Source organism: Plectropomus leopardus, chromosome 5 (assembly GCF_026936395.1).
Source record: "Plectropomus leopardus strain MGB_pleo_1.0 chromosome 5, ASM2693639v1, whole genome shotgun sequence".
NCBI lineage: Eukaryota > Metazoa > Chordata > Actinopteri > Perciformes > Serranidae > Plectropomus > Plectropomus leopardus.
Window position 1 is genome coordinate 23200068 of NC_142180.1, and position 21211 is coordinate 23221278.

At 40.0% G+C, this 21211-nt stretch overlaps 1 protein-coding gene across 1 annotated transcript; it reads right to left on the reverse strand.

The window, feature by feature from the left end:
* Positions 1–4593: 4593 nt before the first annotated feature.
* Positions 4594–18101, reverse strand: lhx4 (LIM homeobox 4). Its single transcript, XM_042484195.2, has 6 exons — positions 17505–18101; positions 12625–12796; positions 10629–10831; positions 9924–10078; positions 8702–8873; positions 4594–7839 (listed from the first exon to the last, which is right to left on the reverse strand). Exons 1-6 carry the CDS (start codon positions 17581–17583, stop codon positions 7451–7453), a joined length of 1170 nt encoding a protein of 389 aa, XP_042340129.1. The 5' UTR covers positions 17584–18101; the 3' UTR covers positions 4594–7450.
* Positions 18102–21211: the final 3110 nt, after the last annotated feature.

Consider the following 21211-nt stretch of genomic DNA (forward strand, 5'->3'; position numbering starts at 1 on the left):
AACACCAAAAAACCCCAAAATATTGGTCAATGCCTGCTGAGTGTAACGGCTTACTGGACCCAAGAGCAAGATCACAAGACAAAGGGAAAAGTGGTAAAATGGAGTTTATTATTGAGTTTTGCAGGTGGATGAAGCAGGCAGACTGAAGTGAGGCTGGTGGTGAGAGGCTGGACTTAAAGAACCTGAAGTGAGGCTGAGGCTGGAAAACCATGTGGCTTATGGCACTGAAGGTTTGTAGGTTGAAGCAAGGAAGCAGTGCGGCTGACAGCGCAGGTGGCGAGAGGCTGAGCAGCATGTGGTTGAGGTGCTGAAGTTCGGAAGAATGAGGCACTGGAAATGGAAAAAAAGCAAATTGTCATAAACTGAAAACACTGGAGAATCACACTGGCAGTTGCTTCAATGAAAACAACACTGGAGAAAAGCCAGTAGCACCACTGTGAAGAGCAGAAACAATCTGGCAGCACAGAAGAGAGAAAGTGAGAGAGAGAGGTTTTAAAGCTGCAGCTGATGTGTGTTGAATGAGCTGCAGGTGTGCATGCAGAGCTCCAGCACCGGGAAGCCACACCCAGCCTCTGAAAGCACACAAAGACAGCAGCCAAAAAAAATCCAGGGAAAATATGAAAAAAAACCCACACAAAACCCATACCATCACACAGAGGCTAAATCACCACCAATAGCCGATGGTTTCTGAAATTGGACAATAAGAAACCTTTAAGAATAATGTGTGCAGGAATTTCAATAATCAGGTTTCTTGTGAACAGCAAATCCCCAACATGAGACTCATAAGTGGGATACTAATGTGCATGAAACCCGTGATGTATTTGTAGAAGTGTGCACGACTCTTAAACAATCCCTCCAGAGGGACTCCTCCAGCTCTCCTCCTCCTCGCTCTCATTACTCCCCTTTTCATCTTTCTCTCACCGTCATTCTGCACAGTGGCTCTCTTGTCTTTTACCTCTCCACTCCTTTCTCTCTCCTGTAAAAGCAATACCATGTCATTGCTTTGGCCAGCTCTTAATGCAACTGTTCACCCCCCCATCCCCATCTTTTCTCGATGCTGCAGCACCCCCACACCCAGCCTGAGCAGCGTGGCTGGGAACCCAACAGTAAGCAGAAATCCCTCTGTTGCTGAAACACTTCCCACTAATATCAGAGGCTCATTCACTAGTGACCAAGTGTGTGTGTGTGTGTGTGTGTGTGTGTGTGTGTGTGTGTGTGAGAGAGAGAGAGGTTTATGATGATGAAAAAGCGCTTCTGTAATCCACCGACACTGAGGAGCTTCAAACAAACAGTAAAGAGTCTTTTTACACTCTCTCACAGCGTCTCTGTCACTTACATACATTGAGAACAACACTTAAGATCACGGCCTTCAATACAGTAAACATATTATCATCACTGCAGTATTTATCACATTTTCTTTGGGGTTGTGAACCCTCCTCCTTTGGTTACCTGTCATCTCTCCAATATGTGCAGCAGGATAATTATTGAGTGGAAAAGGCCCTGTTTCACATTAAAACAGCATCGAGCTCACAACCTTGAGGGTGTCATTGAGAGGCCTCTGTTTGACTCCAGCCCCTCTTTAAGACTCACTCCGTCATCCTGCGGATCATTGTTCACTGCCGCCCGATGGAGTCGTTTGGGGAGAAAAATGCCCTGTCTCCATGCTGCGAGATTGACTTTCGGGCCAAAACAAATTCTCTCTGTTTTGCATGTTAATTTATTCCCTTTTGCTTCAGACAGAAAAAAAAACAAAACTGTTTCCTTCAGGAAGTTTGTAATAAAAGCCCTGCGATCGATGATAATGGCATTTGTGCTTGTGTTTGTCATCTTCGCAAAAGCAACAGTGGTGGAGTTTCCACAGATTTATTTGTATACTAGTGCTGTAAGTGGCGTGTAAATTATCCTAACTGTCTGTGTGGCTTTTCATCTTTGTAAGGCCGTACTATTAGAGCCTATCCATTAATGCCCATAGCCCAGCCAATCAATGCTTAAATAAAAATCAGCTCAATTTGTGGCGTTTTATGCAAACGTGCAAACTCCCACCAGGCTGACTCTTTGCTTTTTGTTTTTATAATGTAACAGGAATAGCTAAAACACAAAGGAATCGATATCACTTAAGTTTGGGTTAGGTTGGCTTGCTCTCAGACAAGTGCTGCACATTGCTGCATACAAATGAGTTTCATACAGATGTACACTGGGGTGTAATTTCATTATAATTCTATACATAGTTAGCCAACACCGTAGTTACAGGGAATAAATCCACTGTAACCTGAGAGGTTCTAGCAAAGCAGCAACTAGGAGTAAAAGCGGGGCAGTCTCACACACACACACACACACACACACACATACACACACACGATTAAGGCCAGAGCTACAGATGAAAACACTGAAGTCTTCCACATTGTTTGAAAAAAAAAATGTGGGTTTTAAAGACATGTGTTAATAATCATTTGGATACTTTATTAGAAAGTAGAAAGAAGGGAAATGATATACAGCAAAGGCCCTCGGCTGGATGCAAACCAGTAATGTTGTTCATAGTCTTAACTCCTAATCCAGCGGTTTTTATTATTATCATTATTTTCTTCTTGATGGATTGCCTTAAAATTTTGCACAGATATTTATGTTTTCTCAGGGTGAATTGCAAAAACTTTGGTGATCCTCCACTTTTCATCAAGTGCCATCATCAGCTCAGAAGTTTAATTTGTCCAGTGTTTTGGTTTAAAAGCCTGCAAAACTACTTACAGATGAAAATGAACTTGGTAAACTATGCCTGCTAACATCTGCATGCTGCCATTGTTATTGAGAACATGTTAGCATTTAACTTGAAGCACTGCTTTGCCTGTAAGTATAGCCTCAGACTCCTAGACTTTTATATCAATTTGACTTTTTTCAAAATGAAATACAACTTAAAGTTTGCCTGAGTCCAGACCTTTAAATCCACCCACTCCACCGAGTTTGAGTTCACTGATTTGTCTGTTATTGTGACATGAAACAGTTGTTTTGTGGATAAATTTTAAAAAAAATAACCAATGAGTGCCAAAAGGGGACTAACAATTAGCCAGACAGGAGTAATAATAACAGTGGTGTGCGCAGTAGACAAGATAGATGCTGCTATTGAGGCTGTAATAATTCAACATGTCTTCTGAATAACACTCAACATCGTACTTTCTTTTATTCAAGCAGCAACTTCTGGGGCTAAAAAATGAAGCCAACACGTCAGTGCCAAAAGCTGCAGTTCCTCTAATGGCCACTTGAGGCTGGCTCCAAAAGCGAGTCAATCCCTATAGACCCCCATGTTAAAATGTCTAACTTTACAGGAGAAATAAACATGTTTATAGCCTGGTACAAAAAAAATCAACAATTGAGAAATATTTTTGTCTCTTTAGCTAATTTTAATATGTCAGCTGTACAGGGATGAACTTAAAGAAGCTGTCTGCCGCTAGTGTCCTTGACTTCTCAGTCACACTTTACCCTTACTCCTCCACAGAGCCAGCCTCTCACCCAAATATAGTCACGTCCAGCTGCAAAAAAAACAAGACGGCCACAACCGTAATGCTGAACTTGAGACTTCAAAATGTGAGTCCACAAACCAATGGGTGACGTTGTGGTAGCTACATCCATTATTTTTACAGTCTATGGTTTTACTTTGCTTTGCTCCATTCTTCAAACCCACGAAAAACAGGTGTGCGCGCATGGCTGTGCGTCAGTGTAGACTTAAATGGCGTTGGATTTTTGTAAATACGTTGGTCTCTTGTGATTGGTTAGGGAAAATCAAATTCCTTCTTTCCCACAGATATCATGGACACAATGTGAGACTGATGATGGAAACAGAGTGTAAAAAATTGACAATTCTGTCTGATATTACGCAAATTTAAAGTAATATTCCACCAAAATTACAAAAAAAGGAGCAGTGAAAGGCTTTGAAACAATATTTCCTTAAGGGTGTCTTGTTGTGTAAGGAAAATTGAACCTCAGTGGTTAAAAATGCTGGCTACAGTCCTGCATTATACTCTTTTTAGCAGCTTGACATATTGACATACAAGCTAACTGCCGGCATATGGGCCATATTCCCTCTTTGCCTGACCACAAAGCATATTCTCCCATATTTCACAAAGCACTCTACAATTAGTTAACAGCACAGGGATTAAGGATAGATTTGATAGTGCAGCGCTGCAATCTGCTGCTGTGTCTCTTTAGCACTGAGAGGATCAGTGAAGCCAGTGAGGCATCTGTTTCCCCACTTGTTTTATTTTTTCTCTTCCTCTCTCTCTTCATGTATCTTTCTTGTCACCCCCACCCCGAGAGCGAGAGAGGAAAGCAGCATCAATCACTGTTAACTGACTGACCACTGTCTGCTGGTGGTACTAAATGGATCTCCACAATTGAATAGAGGCCTAAGTGTGTGGTAAATGCTCTCAATGGGTAAATGAATTTGCGGGTTAACTCGCCCTAAGAGCGTTTAGATAAGGCAAAAATAATAAAAACACCTACAGCAGATATTTTTCTTTTGATGTATTGAAAACAAAGTTCAGCTGAAAATCTTAACTCTCACATTCATCACCGCTAGCTGGGACTATTAAAGAGAAACGAGGGTAACCCAAAGACAATTCAGCTTTATTTTCCTCATATAGATTTGACTGTACACAGTTCATACCATTACACAGAAGGCATAAATGAATAAATTCAGTGCTCTCTTTTACATCTTTTTCAAAGACACATGGCAATAATAATAAATAGCGCTCATGAAACAAGACGATCAACACGTTTTTTCAAACTGTACAAAATTTACAACAATTTAGATGCAAACTTCTGAGGCAACACAGACTTAACAAAACTGTAGTGGTAATGTGTTTGTGTATTGTTTCACTTTAGATTGCAGCCTGCAAATTACACTGGAAATAGTTTACACATATGTAGTACAAATGAAACACTTACTGGGTATCAAATGGTATGTAAAAGGGGAGAATACTGGGGATAATAACCAATTTGTATTAGGAGAAGGGCACAGAAAGGGTTTTAACTTGGTCATGAAAAACTGTTTTGTTCCCCAGAAACACCAATAATATTTAAAATGAACTATACCACAACTAATGTTACCGAAATATCGACACTGTTACCCATTTTTATTCTTAAACTCCCTTAATCCCCTAACCCGCTGTACTGTTTTAATCCCAGAATATTTTAACAGTAAGTATTTCATTGATTCTATGTATTTACCAGGTAATTATACTGCAGTTTGCAGGATGTAGTCTAAAGTGTTACTGAGTTTATTTTTAGTGTCACTTTGAGTTTGCTGATTTGCTCTCTGGCTTTTAAATAGAGTGCTGCAGGGATGACATTTTTTGTGGCCCAACCAGGAAGTTAGGGTCACCCTGGTTCCGTCATCAAAAAGCCAATGGGATTTTTTCATTGGATTTTCGATCATTGCAGAAAATAACCTCCGTGGCAAACAAAAGTTTATGTTACTTGTACAGCAAGATAATGTTCACAAATGAATACAATTTTTGAAGCATAAATGCAATCATCAGAGATTAAAAGCTAACGTTAGGCTATAAACTAACTACAATGCAGCCAGCTGTAAAGCTGTGTTTGGTGTTACGACACCCCGTAGTCTCATTAAGCCACTTGTTAGCAAACACCTTTTTTAAGACACATAAAAGCTTCAAACCTTGTGAGTTTGGTACTTACTGATGTATTTTATGTGATCGAAAAAAAAACCCTTAAAAGTCTTATTAGCGTGTGTTAACCACAGACCTTATTTAAGGCTTCTAACCAAAAACTCAATTGACCCATTGACTTTGAGGCGAAGGGAGCAGTAGTGCAAAAATTCTCAGTCGTTTCCAGGTTGTAGGACTCATCCCTGCAGCACTCTATAGGATGCTCTGGTAAAATAAAAGGACTTGGCAATTTTTCATGAAAAGGTGACCACATATCTAAGATTTGAATTTATCTCTTCAGAAATAAGGGTGAGGAGTTTTTAATAGAATAGCTACTAGTTTTGACATGCTAAATCGGTCAAATCAAACTATTCGTTGCTCTTACAACTCAAAGAAAGTTTGCATTTCAAGATCAGTCTCAGTTGTTGTGGGGGGCTTACGATGTATCTGATGTGGTCTGAACAGTTTGAAACATATCGGCCTAGCAGTCACGCCAGCACTGAAGCGACAGTAGGGTGATAGTGGGGGGCTCTGTGGTAATCCCTCTGGCATGGAGGCCAGGCAGAGGGAGAACAGATTGACAACACATCTGGGGTCAGTAAGTAGGTTGATAGCAGGCAAAGCTAGAGCTCTGCTGGACTGAGTAGATTACCAAGAGAAGCCTGGACCGGACTGAGGAAACAGGGGAGCCAACACAAAGGGACTTGCTGCTAATACTTCTTGGTTTTTTGATTGGCAAAACAATGTTTTGTATTTGTGTAACCATCTAATTTGCTCTGAATCTGAATGTCTTATAAATGGACATCTGCTTGTCTTCTGTGCATTCAAAAAAATAAATTAATAATTTAAATGTGTGATATATTACTAGAGTTTCTCCACAACCCCAAACTTCTTGACTGTCCTCCAACACCTAAACTTTGATGCCCGGTGAGACTGGATCATTTAATACTGACAGACGTTCGGTCTCAGACAGCTTTTACACAGATGAGAACAAGTCAAGCACCTATAAATATAGAAGAGAGACCTGCTGTGTAGCAAACAATGTTTGCCCTCATTGAAACAGAGGAGACGTCGGTTTCTACGGACAGACGGACGGACAGACCAACGGCCATCTACTTCCTAATAACTTGTAAGCTTCAGCAATACATTTAAAAAACATCAGCATGGTTCAAAATTCACACTTGTGCCACTGTTCTTGTAAATTTCTCTCCCAATGAAACACTGTGTTTTTGCCTTGTGCATATGTCTCTCCTCTTTTTCTCTCTCTCATCCTCACTCTGCATTCCTGTCCATAGAAAAAGAAGAGGAGAGTAAAGTGCATCGCCAATGTAAAAGGCTTCGATATGGCCAGACAGCAGTCCTACTCATTATGAATCAGAAGCATGCAGGTGCCTCCTGGGTCTCATAGGGACTTTTATCTAGATTGTAGCCCTATTGTTGTAGCTGTTAAACAGGGATGGTTTATTTTCGGGGGACAATATCATCTCCCCTGTGAGCATTAATCCATCGAGTGTCATTCTCAGAGTGAAAGGACAAAATAAAGTCAGGTGATACCAAAAGTTGTATGATACAGTGTTGAGTTTGAACATTCAGGAGGTGTTCTTCACTGCTTTTTTCCAGACTACACATCTCGACCTGGTTGATCTCTCACTGTTACGACTGCTGAGGGAGTCTCCTCTTCCTTCGCCTCTTCACCCAAAGTCACAAAACATACCAGTCTTGGAGGGTGATAGAAAGAAATGTAAAAAGCTTTGTGAGTCTGTTTTATCCCCACAGCGATCTTCTGACAAGATTCAAAACTGGGAATGGTCCATCTCGTCCAGCCATGAGGCGGGGCTGGTGGGGAAGTCGGGGTACCCCGTACTGCTGCCTGTGGAGAGGTCTGAGGTTGGACCCCCTGCCATGGCCCTCAGAGCCTGTCCCACGCCACCGGGCCCGCCCTGCGCCACCAGACTGTCCATGCTGAAGCCCAGATTGTTGAGGAGAGGGGTGTGGCCGGGCAGAGAGGTGATGGAGGAGGGCGACTGAGGAAGACCATACGGGCTTCCTGCTCGGATGTCGTGATAGGGCTGTCCCGCCGCGTCCACAGAAAAGCCGCCGTTCAGCACTGCGCTGTTTGTCACGTCACCGACGCTCCCGTAAAGCCCATTGGTGTGGCCGAGATCTGACAGGACCTGGTCATCTGTGAGGGTGATACCATCACTTAGCATGAGAGATGTAAAAACTTTAACACATCGACAGTGCTGTCGACTGCAAAAGCATTATATAGTTGTTATATTTCAATACAGTTAAGTGCTTTTATGAGTGCGATTTATTGTGGCAACATTACGTGGATTTCACAGGTGCAGTAAGTGGACCGCTGAGCTACTGCTAAGTATCTGATAAGCACTTGAGCTTTGTTGGTGAGAAAGGATGTGCTTCACTTTCTTCTCTGACAAAGGAAGTCTGTCTGTGTGCAATTACTGCAGCACGAAATATTTGTTTCCATCTCTATCCCTCCCCCGAGCGGCTTCAATAACAACAATGCCCCAGAGCGCTTTCTCTCTAATTGACTAAAAGCCTCACATGCTTTATAGAGTTTCTGTCACCATGTTTTCATTTCTCATAAAAATGGCCTTCTTTTTAAAAGTGGCTCGAAGACTTTTATGACTACCCAAAACGGGTTTTGCGAACATTAAATAACACAAGGATGTCTAAAATGCCGTTTGCATCCCACTAAGACGCCTCTCTGTTTTCCAATAAGCTCTATCATGGTGACAAACAGAAGCAGGAGGATGCGTCAGCGGCTATGGGGACGTGTGAGGAGAATGTGAAATGAGGATGCCGTTTTGGATTTTCCTGACACCGTGCATTTCACAATGCAAGAAAACAAATTAATTGCCACAAAGACACATTGAAGTGCTGCTGCACCGTATCATTTAGCAGCTTGTAGGCTTCTTTAATCCCATTAGCACGACAGCATAATAGACAATTCCCTTTCAGGAATCTCTCTCTTAAGCAATAGCAGATATGGGCTTGGCTAAAGTTTTATACAGAAAACGCACCTCTGAAGCTCAGCTCACTGTCACTGAGTCCTGCGTCATCGGCCGAGCTTTCCTTCTCCACTTTTGTTCCTCCTCGGCTGCGTTTGACACTTTTGTAAAACTGAGTCCAGCGATGTCGACCTGCATCCTTCTTGAGACGCTTTTCCTTTGCTCGTCGGTTTTGGAACCACACCTGATGGAAATAATAACAGTTATCATTATCCAAAATCCAATCCAAATTTAAATGTTTTTTTAAAGGACAGCAACAACAGATGACAAAATTGCAGTACAATCAAAAAATAGCACAAACATAAAAAAAAAAACAGTACAAACACAACGATCAGTTTAAAAACCAACAGACAAAAGGACAGTAATATTAAAAGGCAACACTCCTGGTAAGTTAAAAGCCAGAGAATAAAAATGTGTTTTAAGATGTACTTTAAAAACAGGCAGTGTGTTTGGGAGCTACAGTTACAAAAGGGCAATCTCAACTATGTTTCAACCTTGATCTTGGATCATTAGAAGAATAATATTGTAATTAATTATTCAATTCATGATTAATATAATATTTTTTCAGTTCAATCACATTTTGAATATTTTCATATTTCAAATTAAAAGTTAAAATCTTAAAGCTTAAATCTTAAAAACCATTTTGTTTGACACATTTGAACACATTTGAAAAATGGCAGAAGACATAACCAGCCTAGTCTAAATTAATTAAGTGACTCCTATCATAATGATCTCAAAAAACACTTTTTAAAATGCTGTTACAAAAAGATTAACCATTGAATATTAACTCAGCAAAAAGAGCACAAAATCGTGGAAAGAAATTTTCAAGCAGAGCATAAAATCAGAAGCAATAAAGTAAGTAAGTAAATATATGAATTTTTACATCTATAATTTCTGGGTCTGCATTTTTTATCACGTTTTTGTATCATCTATCAAGTAAAATACAACATTTTAGCTCCAAAAGTCTGATAATAAAGGCCTATGTACACAATCAATATTTTAAAACAAACATTTAGGTACCTAAGGACCTCACCTTGTGATCAGGTCAAATCATTTTCTTAAAAGTGTTCTATATACACCCTCTGTTCATGTTTTAAAGTGTTAAAAATCGTAGCTTAAAAGATGCTCAAATCAGGCTGAAATGATGCTTTGTTCTTACTGCTGCAGTTTCCACAGCTTGGAGATAACAGGAAGCCTTCTTGCAGGAATAAAGACAAAAGACAAAACCCTCTACCTGCACTACCCTCATGTCCAGCCCCGTCTCCGAGGACAGCTGCTCTCTGACGTGGCGTGCCGGCTTCGGTGAGTTCTTGTAGGCACTTTTGAGGGTCTCTAGCTGCTTGGCCGTGATGGTGGTCCTCGGTCGCTTGGTCCCCGCCTCTGAATCATCTACAAACATCATTACAAGTGTGAGTGACTTCCTCTTACATTCGTCACGTTGCCTTAACAGCCAGTGCCCCTCGGCCTTTGCGTGGAGTGTATGCGCGTTAAATGAAGTGAATGGTCATGTATGGAAGTGTATTATTGTCCTTGTGCATCTGTCCCATTCCCACAGCAGAGGACATAAATCTACACAGCCGGAGTGCCAGAGGAACGGAGTTATTGGGGCCCCACCATATGAAAGCATTGCTTCACTTTACATAATCAATCAGAGACGCACGGAAATCTCAGAAGAGAGGGGAGGGAGAGAGACAGCAAACACACCCAGACGACAAACAACATAGATCCACAGTCGGTGGTCATTTCACTGCATTATAGTGTACATGGCTTGATTTGTGACATCCTGCACTTTGATTCAGATTTAGTTTTGGCTGACTCACATAGGCTGACTGTATGGATATAAATGGCTCGTGGCTGTTGAAACAAATCTTATAAAATAAAGTTTCAACCTGTATTTTCCTTTCAATTGATGTTAGTATTTGGATGCATGCAGACCTACCGTTTTGTTTCGCAGTCTCATAATCCACCTTGCACACCAGCCTCCCATCCTCCATGAGGTAAAACTCGTCCCCAGTGGCCAGTTGTCGGCTGCACATGATGCAGGCGAAGCAGTGCAGGTGATACACAAAGTCCTGCGCTTTCCGCACAACCTGCGTCGGAGGGATCCCTTGTTGGCATGATGCACATTTTGTTCCAAAACGCCTGCAGGAAAACATGAGGAGGAGAGCTGCCATTAGAACATCTGATGCAAAACACCAGCGGGGTAGACTGACATCCCTTTCCTATTTATGCCCACTTTACAGGCTGGTGGAGATGGCGAGACCAGCCGAGATTAAAATTTCACATGCCAGACAGATATTTCCTCAACTGCAGCCAAGAATGATGGCACAGTGTCTGTATTAATAGAAGCTCCAGCTGTTGTGGAGAGAAAAATCAGCACTGGAATGCATTTCTGTTAACGATAGACCTGTCCGCAGGTTGATGGATGGAGAGGATCAATGCACTGTGTGGTGTGTGCACGACTGTGTGAGTGTGTATGTGCATGTTTGCATGTTTATGTGTTTGCAGATGAAGTACTGAAAGCTAAGGAGGAGGAGGAGGAAGAGGAAGAAGAGGAAAAGAGGAAGAGGAGGAGGAGGAGGAGTGGTGCTCACAGTAAACACACCCTGAGGAGAACCAATAAAACACTGACTCAGGAGAGGCTTTAAATCACACAACCAACCCACAGAAATAAAAAGAGCAAGGTGAAGCCTCGAAATCACTACTGAGGAGCATAAACCACTGAATCTGTGTGTATGTGTAATTTTGTGTTTATGTACGTGCATGTTGTCCAGTCACACACGTGTCCCTCGCCACGGTCTGAACATGCAAACGTCCCCCCGCCCGTCCCCCGGGGTCGGCTAATACAGTTAGCTCTCAGTTAAGACTCCAGAGCTCTTCAGGTCTCATTCAAGCTTTGAGCATTAAAACCTTTCAAACATGATTTAGTAAAAAGCTTGGATCTGCTGATCCTGTTTTGGATAAAAGTCAAACTCAATTTTCTTCTGTAATGCCTCAGAAATCCAATCGTTCGAAAGAAAGAAAGAAAGAAAGAAAGACAGAAAGAAAATGTCAACAGTGTTGAAACAGAAAAGGATTTTTTTCGCTCTTATTTTGAAATTTTTGATTACTGTCATTAGGTCAGCAGAACAAAACAGCCAGTTAAAGGGGGAATTATGAAGGCATATTTTAAATATTATGAATACACATATTTCAATTCAGAAATAAATCAAATAGCCCACCATGGTGCCTTGTGCTATATAATGGCACCAATTTCTAACAGACCAGCAAAGTGATAGGTGTTTATATTACTACAAAATCATATTAACAATTAAGCATAAATAAATAAATGTTAAATGTATTATATATTAAACTAAAAATATTATTAAATCAATACAGACCATTATTCACTAAAATATTATGAATTTAAGTTATTAGCTCTCCCTGTGGATGTTCAGAAATAAGTGAGATGATAAAACCTTAATGAAAAAATAACTGAACTATCTTCTTTTATTATAATCTCTAAAAATCTTTAAATTTCTAGACATATGATACAAATGGAAAATACCAGATTTATGCTAATATGCTAATAGCAACTTAAAGTTAGAGTTTACTATTAGGCTAACAAATTATGCTAATGTTGTCACATTTTTTCAGATAGAACAAAAACCAGTCGGTTATAAAAAATGTCGAATTATTCAAAGCCTTATTTTCGTCATAATTAGTCACTTTTCATCCTAATTAGTATCGAAAGTGACAAAATGCTACTTCCTCTGGGTGTAGCTAAGCTAAGCTAACGTTAGCTTGTTTGAATGTTGTTGACATTAGTCGGTGTGTCCTGTCACAGTTCAGGCCAAGAAACCAGCTCGGTTTTTAAGCTTAACGTTAACTCTGTATGCACATATATGCACAAATATATAACTTCATTACTAAGACAGAAAAAATGGCACACTGACTTGAAGAAATCCTCCTTGCAGTAGACGCTTCCTGCCCGGGAGAAACATTTGTCCGCCAGCGGAGTCTGACAGTCGGCGCACTTGAGGCACTTGGAGTGCCAGTGTCTGTCCAGCACCTTCAGGATGAACTTATCCAGGATGTGCTGGCTGCAGCCGGCACACTGAGGGATCTCTGCAGCGGGGAAAAACGACAAAACACACACACACACACAGAGAGAGAGAGAGAGAGGTGAGCAACCATGAATCCACAGATATAAACTTTTTTTATGCAAATATTGCGAAACGGTAAAATAATCTAATCTAACAGAGTTGACCAAAGTGCTGCACAACAAAATAGATAAATAGAAAATGGTAGCATAAATAACATGAAACAGGACATTAAAAATAGATAAAAACAAAAGTAACAATTTCTTCTAAATGCGAGCCTATATGAATTTAAATTCAAACGTCGCACATAAAAACAGGTGGATTTCCACTGCATCGTGTGTCAGCCTGCAGTGCAGTCTTTAAAGGCACAATATGTCAATAGTGTGATTTTTCTTTACCTTAACCCTATAAAAACTTTGGCTTGATTTTCTTTTAAAAAAATAATGGGAAGAAGGCAATGAGCAATAAAAGCACCAAAATGAATTAGGAAAAAGTACAAGAAAATTTCCTTAAAATGTATCGAATAAAAAGAAAAACGAAATTAGAAATTAAAAAAAACAACAACAACAGCAAATAAATGACCTGGAAAAGTGCTTAAAAATTCTAATAATTTTGTAACATAATTTCAAATATATAGGCTAATTATGAGAATTATAGTTTTACAGTAGTTTTTTTTCTTTTTCCCCAAGTCCCCTAGCCTTTTAAGAACTTTCTAAATCTACTAATCTCTTGCAGTTTGTGAAACATATATTGCTAAGCTGCTCATTGTCCTTTCCCCGTGTTTTTTTTAAAGAAATCACATCTATTTGCTCAGAGTTCAAAGGTTAAAATACTTGTGAAAGGCATCTTAACGCAGCACAAGAAAAGTGACGTTACACCAGATTTCAAATGGTTAAGCCTTTACTTGTCAAGTGATAGCCTACATTTAAATTATGAATATTATTAGCCTAAACTATATATATTCATTATGATATTCTAAGACACAAGAAGTATTTTAGCTAGTATATAGTATTTAGTATTAAGCTTTAATCAGTCTCGTCTTTTAATTTTCTGACCCACCCTGTGATGTATTTACCTTTGTCCTATTTGGGGTTTTTTTCAGTTTTTGGCCCACTTTTGGCTGACTGTTTTTCTTTTTTTAAACCCCTAGTAATTACATTATGAATTCCATTTTTTATCATCCATACTACGCCTAAAAATAAAAAACATAAAACGCTTTGTTTAAAATAACAACAATTGTCAGTCGACTTTTATTTTTGAAGCACTTTGTGAAATATATCCGTCACTGTCCAAGGTGCTGAACTCGGAGCTGTTTCCCAGCAATGCAGAGAAAGAATTACTTTCGACAATATTGTTTGTTTTTATTTTAATTTTGCTACCCTGTTCTGTTCCTCTGAAGCCTGATCATCTCTTGAGATGCTTTTCTAGGAGCTGTGCTGTAAATTTAGGGTCAAGACGAGATTCACGGAAAAAACGAGACGACAAATACATAACAGGGAAGCAGCAGCAGACCACATGCACGGACAGAAACAGGGACCTGTGGTAGGTGTTTGACCTTCCTTCACCTAAAGCGGCATTAAGGATCTGTTACAGTAAATTGCCGATTTCAAAAAGTAAAATTTAATTAATGAATCACAAAGATGTGCAACAAAATGCATATTTCCCCCTCAAAGTTGAATCTTTACAGCAACCAAATGGCACAATTTAATCTATTTATATACTGCTGACACAGTATGTTATAAAAGAACTGGTATATTTTATAGAAATGTCTCTTTAATCATAATTAAACAGATCCCTTGCGTTATATCTTACAGATCATTATTTAACAGAGATTTATATCGCGATAAAGGCCTCGTCCTATAGCGTCTCAAAAACAACATTTAATCTTCAATTATTTTGTAAATAGCAATGCATTTTTTTTTTTTTTTTACTAAATTTCCTCTCGCGCCTTCACTTAGTGAAACATTCACATGGTATCCGATAATGAAAAATCAATATCGAGGAGAAATGGACAGAGCAAACGTCAGAAAACGCCAGTAGCTATAAACACACACTCACACACACGAGCTGCGGCAGCGAGGCTGTTCACCGTCGAGACAAAACATCATCCAACAATAACCGTCTAAAGCTCCAAATGCCTTAATCTCTTCACAGCACACAGTCTGCAAAAAACAAAGCTCTTGGATAATGCAGCATGCAGGCCGAGACAGCCTGCACACAACGTGGACACACGCATTTTATCCATATATTTAAAATGCATGTTGAGCCCTTAGATACGAAGGCCATGCAACGACATTATCCAGCTTTAATTTGAGACATTTTGAAATATTTAAATGAATTTAAAAGTAGAACATTAGGGGGAAACAGATTATATGTTTTTTAAAATTTGTTCGCGTTTTTCTGAAGAACAAAACATATATAATTTGAAAATATTCGGCCTATGTGGCTTCATCTTGCAGCATAAAAACCACCGAAGGAGAGCGATGCACAAGAATACAGAGCAACATTCCTGCACAGACACAGACAGGATTACTGTTTTTCCCCCCTCAATAGTGAGTAAATTCGTACGTGGCTGATAAAAGACGTTATTTTAAAAAATGCATCTTAATTTGTGATTTTTTTTTTTTATGTGAGGAGAAATTATAGGCGTTTTAAATATCTGGAGATAAGTGGTGGGTGGATGAAGCTGAGCGGGACCGAGAAGTGGTGCTGAAAGGAAAGTAGCACGATCTTGGCAGAGGGTCCACCGTCCAGCTTCTTCAGTGTGTGTGTGTGTGTGTGTGTGTGTGTGTGTGTGAGTGTGTGAGTGTGAGAGAGCGAGAGAGAGAGAGAGAGAGACAGAGACAGAGAGAGAAACCCTCGTGTGTTCAGTAGGTCTTCATATCTCGGTATCTGTTGCCTCCACTCTCCACTCTTTCAATTCACTCCACAATTCAGCCTCATCACCTCCGTCAACTCACACAGGAAGTAAAACACATTTCCAGAGAACTCCAAACTGCTTTAACATTTTTTTTTTCTTGCACTATAAGAATAAGTGCACTCTGGCAGCCACTCACACTTTCAATTGTCAAATGATTTGTGGTAATTAAACGTGAAGTAAACACTTTATATCCCAGACTAATAGCCTGCAGGTGAAAGTTTGGGTGTAATTGCCCTGAGTCAGCAGAGCTCTCTGTCCACGGTGTAAAATAAATGTTTAGATAAATTCTCTGTTGCTTTTATTCTTGGAATAATCCAGGTTTAAATCCAGGATGAATGCTGGTGCCGCAGGGGGCTGAGTGGCAGGATCTTTATCCAATCTTTTAATCTGCCTCGATTTATAAAATTAAAGAGCATAAGCCGACCACATATAGTCTCTTTAGGTTTAAATAATTTTGTGAATAGGCTGCGAGGGAGTCTAAAATATAGCCATATTCTATGTCACGTGTAATTTTTTTGCCTTTAGTTCACACTTAACAGTGTGACACAAAGAAAACAATGTTAGATTTGTATTTTGGGGTTACTTGAAAGCCAAATATTAGTTACAGGAAGGAACATTTTTGTTATCAGTGTTTTGAAGGTCCCTTCTTATTATTGTTACTATTTCTGCTTAAAATTATTTGTCACTGTCTTATCTCGTCACTGTTTGTGGTTTTGCCTTGTTTTGTTTTGTTTTTTTCATCTTGTTTTAATGTTCTAACTTGGCTTTTATTTAATGTTTTATTACATTTGTGTACAGCTGTCAGCCTGATATAACCAAACATAATTTCGTTGTACATCTACAATGACAAATAAAGTGTTTTATGTCTAGTAATTATCTCTCTGTATTATATCCTTTTTATTTTTTATTTTGTGTATTAGAGAAGCTTATTAGAGAGGGTCCATCTGTACATTTGAGTAACTCGCCTCCAAATAATTAGGTCAGAGCAGAGATGTATCCCGTTGCACTTCTATCTTGATTGCACGATCAGATTATAAAGGGCCTGGCACAGATTAACACGCCGGGACCAACAGATGTAAGGTAATTCTCGCCTTTGATGCTGCAAGGTATAAATGTATTAAGATACTGCACAAATAACTCTCATAAATATGTGGTAAAAAATGGCCTGAAATCATCCTTAATTGCAAAACATATAAACTGAGGTTTCTAGGCCTTGCTTTAGATGCGAAGACGACTAAATTAGGCGTTTATTTGACCCAGTAATGAGTGTCAGTCAAAGTCAGTGTGTGTTTGTCTGATGGGTGATGACAACTGCGTCTGATCTCTTGACCATGCAGCCTCGTTTACAAATTAACAGCTGCCTGTGAGCCCAACAACCGGACAGGGGATGCAGCAAAGTTTAGAGCCAAATTGGAAAATTAAATACTGTTGCTTTAAATAACATACATTATGTTGGGGTTTTTTTTCTAGGGATGGGATAAATGACCAAAGTGCCCTCCTTTGCACTGTAAGCGTTGCAGGATATTGCAGGCTACAGGCTGCAAAGATTCATGGACATGCGGGATGCTCCCTGCTTGGCTTTGAGGCCAATAATTAGTATTATTTAAGACGTCATGCTCGCTGAAATATAAGCAGCGTGACACATCATTGGCCTGTACGTGACAGTCTAAGACAGAGAGCTCCAGCCTCCTTATCCTCAGTTACAGAAACTAAACCCCTCTCTCTATACAGCAAAGCCCTGCACCACAGGATGCACCCGCCAACTGATTTTCACAATCGACACCAGAAATTAGGAGTGTGAAAAATGTCTTACGTTGCAGTGGCACTCCGAGAATCTCCGGTAAACTCTTTACAGGACTCTCTGTCGGTAGGACCGCCGCACTTTGCATCATCGTGATCCAAACCGGGAGACAAACGCACGCACATACACCCGCAACACGGTGGGCGCACTCCCCCGTCCTCTTCTGGAAGAAAAACAAAGTCTGCTGCTGATGTTGGGGCCTCTCACTCCTTCCTGCGGGCTCTCCTCTTCTCTCCTCGCTGTCCCCGGTCAAGCCTCTGTCCCCGTTATGTCTCTATTCCCGGGATGATGTCCGTGCCGTGCCGTGCCGAGCTGTTTTGGAGTGAATCAGACAGGCTGCTCGGTCCATTCAGCGCTGCAGGGGCGGCGGGGGCCTGACGTCACCGCGGCAGAGGCTCACCGAGGGCCAATAGGAGCGCAGGAAGAGGAGGCCCCCGCGGGCGGAAAGCATCCTCCATAGGTGAACAAGCGAGGAGGAGAAAGCAGGAGGAGGAGAGGCGTCTAACATGGTATATGAAAATGTCTCCGGAGAGGCGGGACCTTGTTCCTGTGGAGACCATAAATAGCTCACTGCAGTGGCTCCTGGAGGGGCCCCGGGCCAGCAGGGCTCCTTCTGGTAAGGAGGAAGAGGAGGGAGGGGGGGGTCACATCCATGCAGCCAGTAAAAATGAGGAACACTTTTATTTTAGCAATCGACAAAGATACCATTATAAAGAAATGTCCTTGGAGATTTCACTGCTGCACATCCAGACAACAGAGAGAGCAAAGAGGTGCTTTAGAAAAGGTGCAACCCAAAATAGAAGTTTTATAGATAATCAGCAGGTGGGATGGTGACAAACTAAGACAATCAAATGGATTTTCTTCGGGGTTTTTTTTTTTCAATTAAAGTGCAATGTCTAGGGGAACGTAGACATAACATGCAGTGTGACTCCACCACTATACCCACTCCCGTGTAAGGCCAACTACAAACTGTTTATCAGAAATCAAGATTTAACTGTTTATTTGTTACTTCATGGTTAACCCTTCAAAACCTGGATGACTTTTCTTGTGCTGCATTCAAAGACCTTCATTAGTTTGCTTTCTTTTAAAAACAGGAAAAAAGGCAATGAGCAATTTGTCAAGAAGTGTTCCACAAATTGCAAGAAATTATTAATAAAATTATTTTTAAAGCAATAGGGGAAAATGTCTAAAAAAAACTATATATAGGCCTAATTATCTTAATTATGTATCTAAACATATTTTTCAGATTTATTCGTTTTAAGCACTTTATAAGGTCATCACCTTGTTTGTAGTTTTTATTATTGTCTTTATTTTTATTTTTACTTTATATATAAATATATATATGCTATTTTTTCGAACATTTCTTGTAAGTTCCTCATTGCCAGGTTTCTCAGGTTTCAATGTGTGAAGCAACCCCAGAAAAAAAGTTCACACGTTCACTCCTAAACCTCCCTATCAAGAAAAGACAAGCTTCTAACATGAGCTCCTAAAATCCAAAACATGGCAATGCCAAACAAAAGGGCCCCTCATGCCTACTAAACTGCTTTAGTGCTAAAGAGACAAAAAGGTAAGACAGGATAAAAGGATGAGAGGCAGTTGTAAATATAAAAAGTGCATGCAGGGTATTCGTTGGCACACTCTCCCTCAAAATCTGCCCTGTTGCATCACTTTAAACATGTTTTCACAGTGAAAATATCCCACACTGAGTTGTCACTCGGAGCAAAAGTGAAGCCACACTCCACAGAAGTGTTATTATCGGACACGTGTCTGAATAAAATCCACAGCACCTTCACCTGCTGAGCTGCTCTCTCTCCGGCTGTGTGGCAGCAGCCAGCAGCGCCCTGCAGCAGCTGGATGTCTCCCAGTGACAGGTAGGATTAGGAGTCTGGGCGCAGTCCTCCTGACACTGTTCATTTCAAACCCCATCGTCTGAGACTGCTCTCCCGGATAAGATATTCCCCCCGGAGGGCCGCTAGTTCAAGCTAGATGAACTCAATCTTCGCTTCCAATTTACTTCAAGCGTGGAAAGAAAAGCACACAGAGGCGCTTTCCCGGCAGTCCGCCTCCAAAACCAACGCAGGTTGTTTCCATCGACAGAGACCGTCTGCAGATCACACAACATCAGCACACACACATCTGCACACACACCACATCTGGATACACGCTCAACTACAACAGACTTTATTTCGAACAAAAATTGAAGTTGCATGTAATTTGATTGCATATAAAGCAAACATAATATGATTTAGCCTAATTTCAGTAATTTTGTAATGTTGATACGTTTAATTGAAAATAATAGTTATCATTGTATCAATCAACTAAATTATATACAACAACAACAACAACAACAACAATAATAATAATAACAATCATAATAATAATATAGATTTATTACATAATCGCAGAAAATGTTTGGTATTTTTTTGTTGTTTTGGAATTTTCAAAAAAACTTGATTATCAATAATACAAACACAGCGTGGAGAAAATGTACAAATAAAACAAATTAGTGTTATATTGGACACTCAAATATTCTGCTTTGGGAAAATAAATGAGATTTTGCGCGTGTCCATTTTCTCTCCTGCATTATGAGATTTATCTTCCCATCTTTTTCCATATTTCCAACACGGACTGTTTATTCTATTGTCGCACGCCGTTTATATACTGGAGGGACCTACAATCCCATAAGCCGTTTGCTTGTGTGGTTAATGTTTCAAATGTAATTTAGTAAAATGAAAAGGCACATCAAGCTGATTAAAAAAAGGAGGTTGGGTTAATGCAGGATTTTTATATATATGTATATACAACCGATTCAAAGCTGCAGTCTCTCAGGAAGGTGTCCCCTCCATACATTCATCCATCCATCCATCCATCCATGGCGTGCATGTATGTGTGGCAAAGAAATCATCTGGTCTTACTTTATTTTCATTATACACTTTTCCCCTCAAGATCATTCAATTTATTCAACTATTCAATTACTCTGATTGTTGGTATCGAGACCCCCTTTAGCTGCCCTGGAAAACAATGCAGATAAAAATGCTCTTAACCTGTCAGCAAAGGGCAACACAATTAGAATAATTGACGGATGCAAAATGCAGAAAGAGAAAAGACACGAGCGCGCACATCTGGGTTAGAGGGACGCTAAATTACGGGTTTTTTTTATCATTTAAAGAAAACATGGGAATGACAAAGAGGATTCCAAAAAAAAAAAAAACACATCTGGAAGAAATATTAATACTGCACAAGCTGACTGCAAATATTTAACAAAGGATGGGTTATATGAAATATATATATATATATATATATAGGCCTACACAAAATATATATTTTAATATTGGGAAAAAAGACGTCCAATTCTTTACTGCTCTCGCATAAATCGAATTTGACACAATATCAAATCATTTTTATCCCTAAACAATGCACTCAAACACCAGACAGGAAAACAAGAATAATGACCAAATTATTAGAATAATGCACTTTCTGAGATAGGTGCAATGACAGATCTTTCTTCATATGTAGGTGCTACTGTAAGGGGGGGCTGTTGAGGAAGCAGCTCAGCAATAATTCACGCAGAGGGCGACTCCTTTGCCACCGCTGTTGACCCAGCCACCTCTAATTAGATCTAATATTTCAGTGGACGAGTTCATTGACATGTGAGATCCACAGATCCGTGTTATACTGTGCAGGGAAATACAGAAACACATCCATCTTTGCAGGAAGAG

Excerpts from the sequence above, each read along its gene's own strand:
- lhx4 (XM_042484195.2), bottom strand. The coding sequence starts at position 17,583 with ATGATGCAAAGTGCGGCGGTCCTACCGACAGAGAGTCCTGTAAAGAGT. Across the intron at positions 10,079-10,628 it reads TGAGACTGCGAAACAAAACG|ATGATTCAGAGGCGGGGACC; the intron begins GTAGGTCTGCAT and ends TGATGTTTGTAG. Across the intron at positions 8,874-9,923 it reads TGGACATGAGGGTAGTGCAG|GTGTGGTTCCAAAACCGACG; the intron begins GTAGAGGGTTTT and ends TATTTCCATCAG.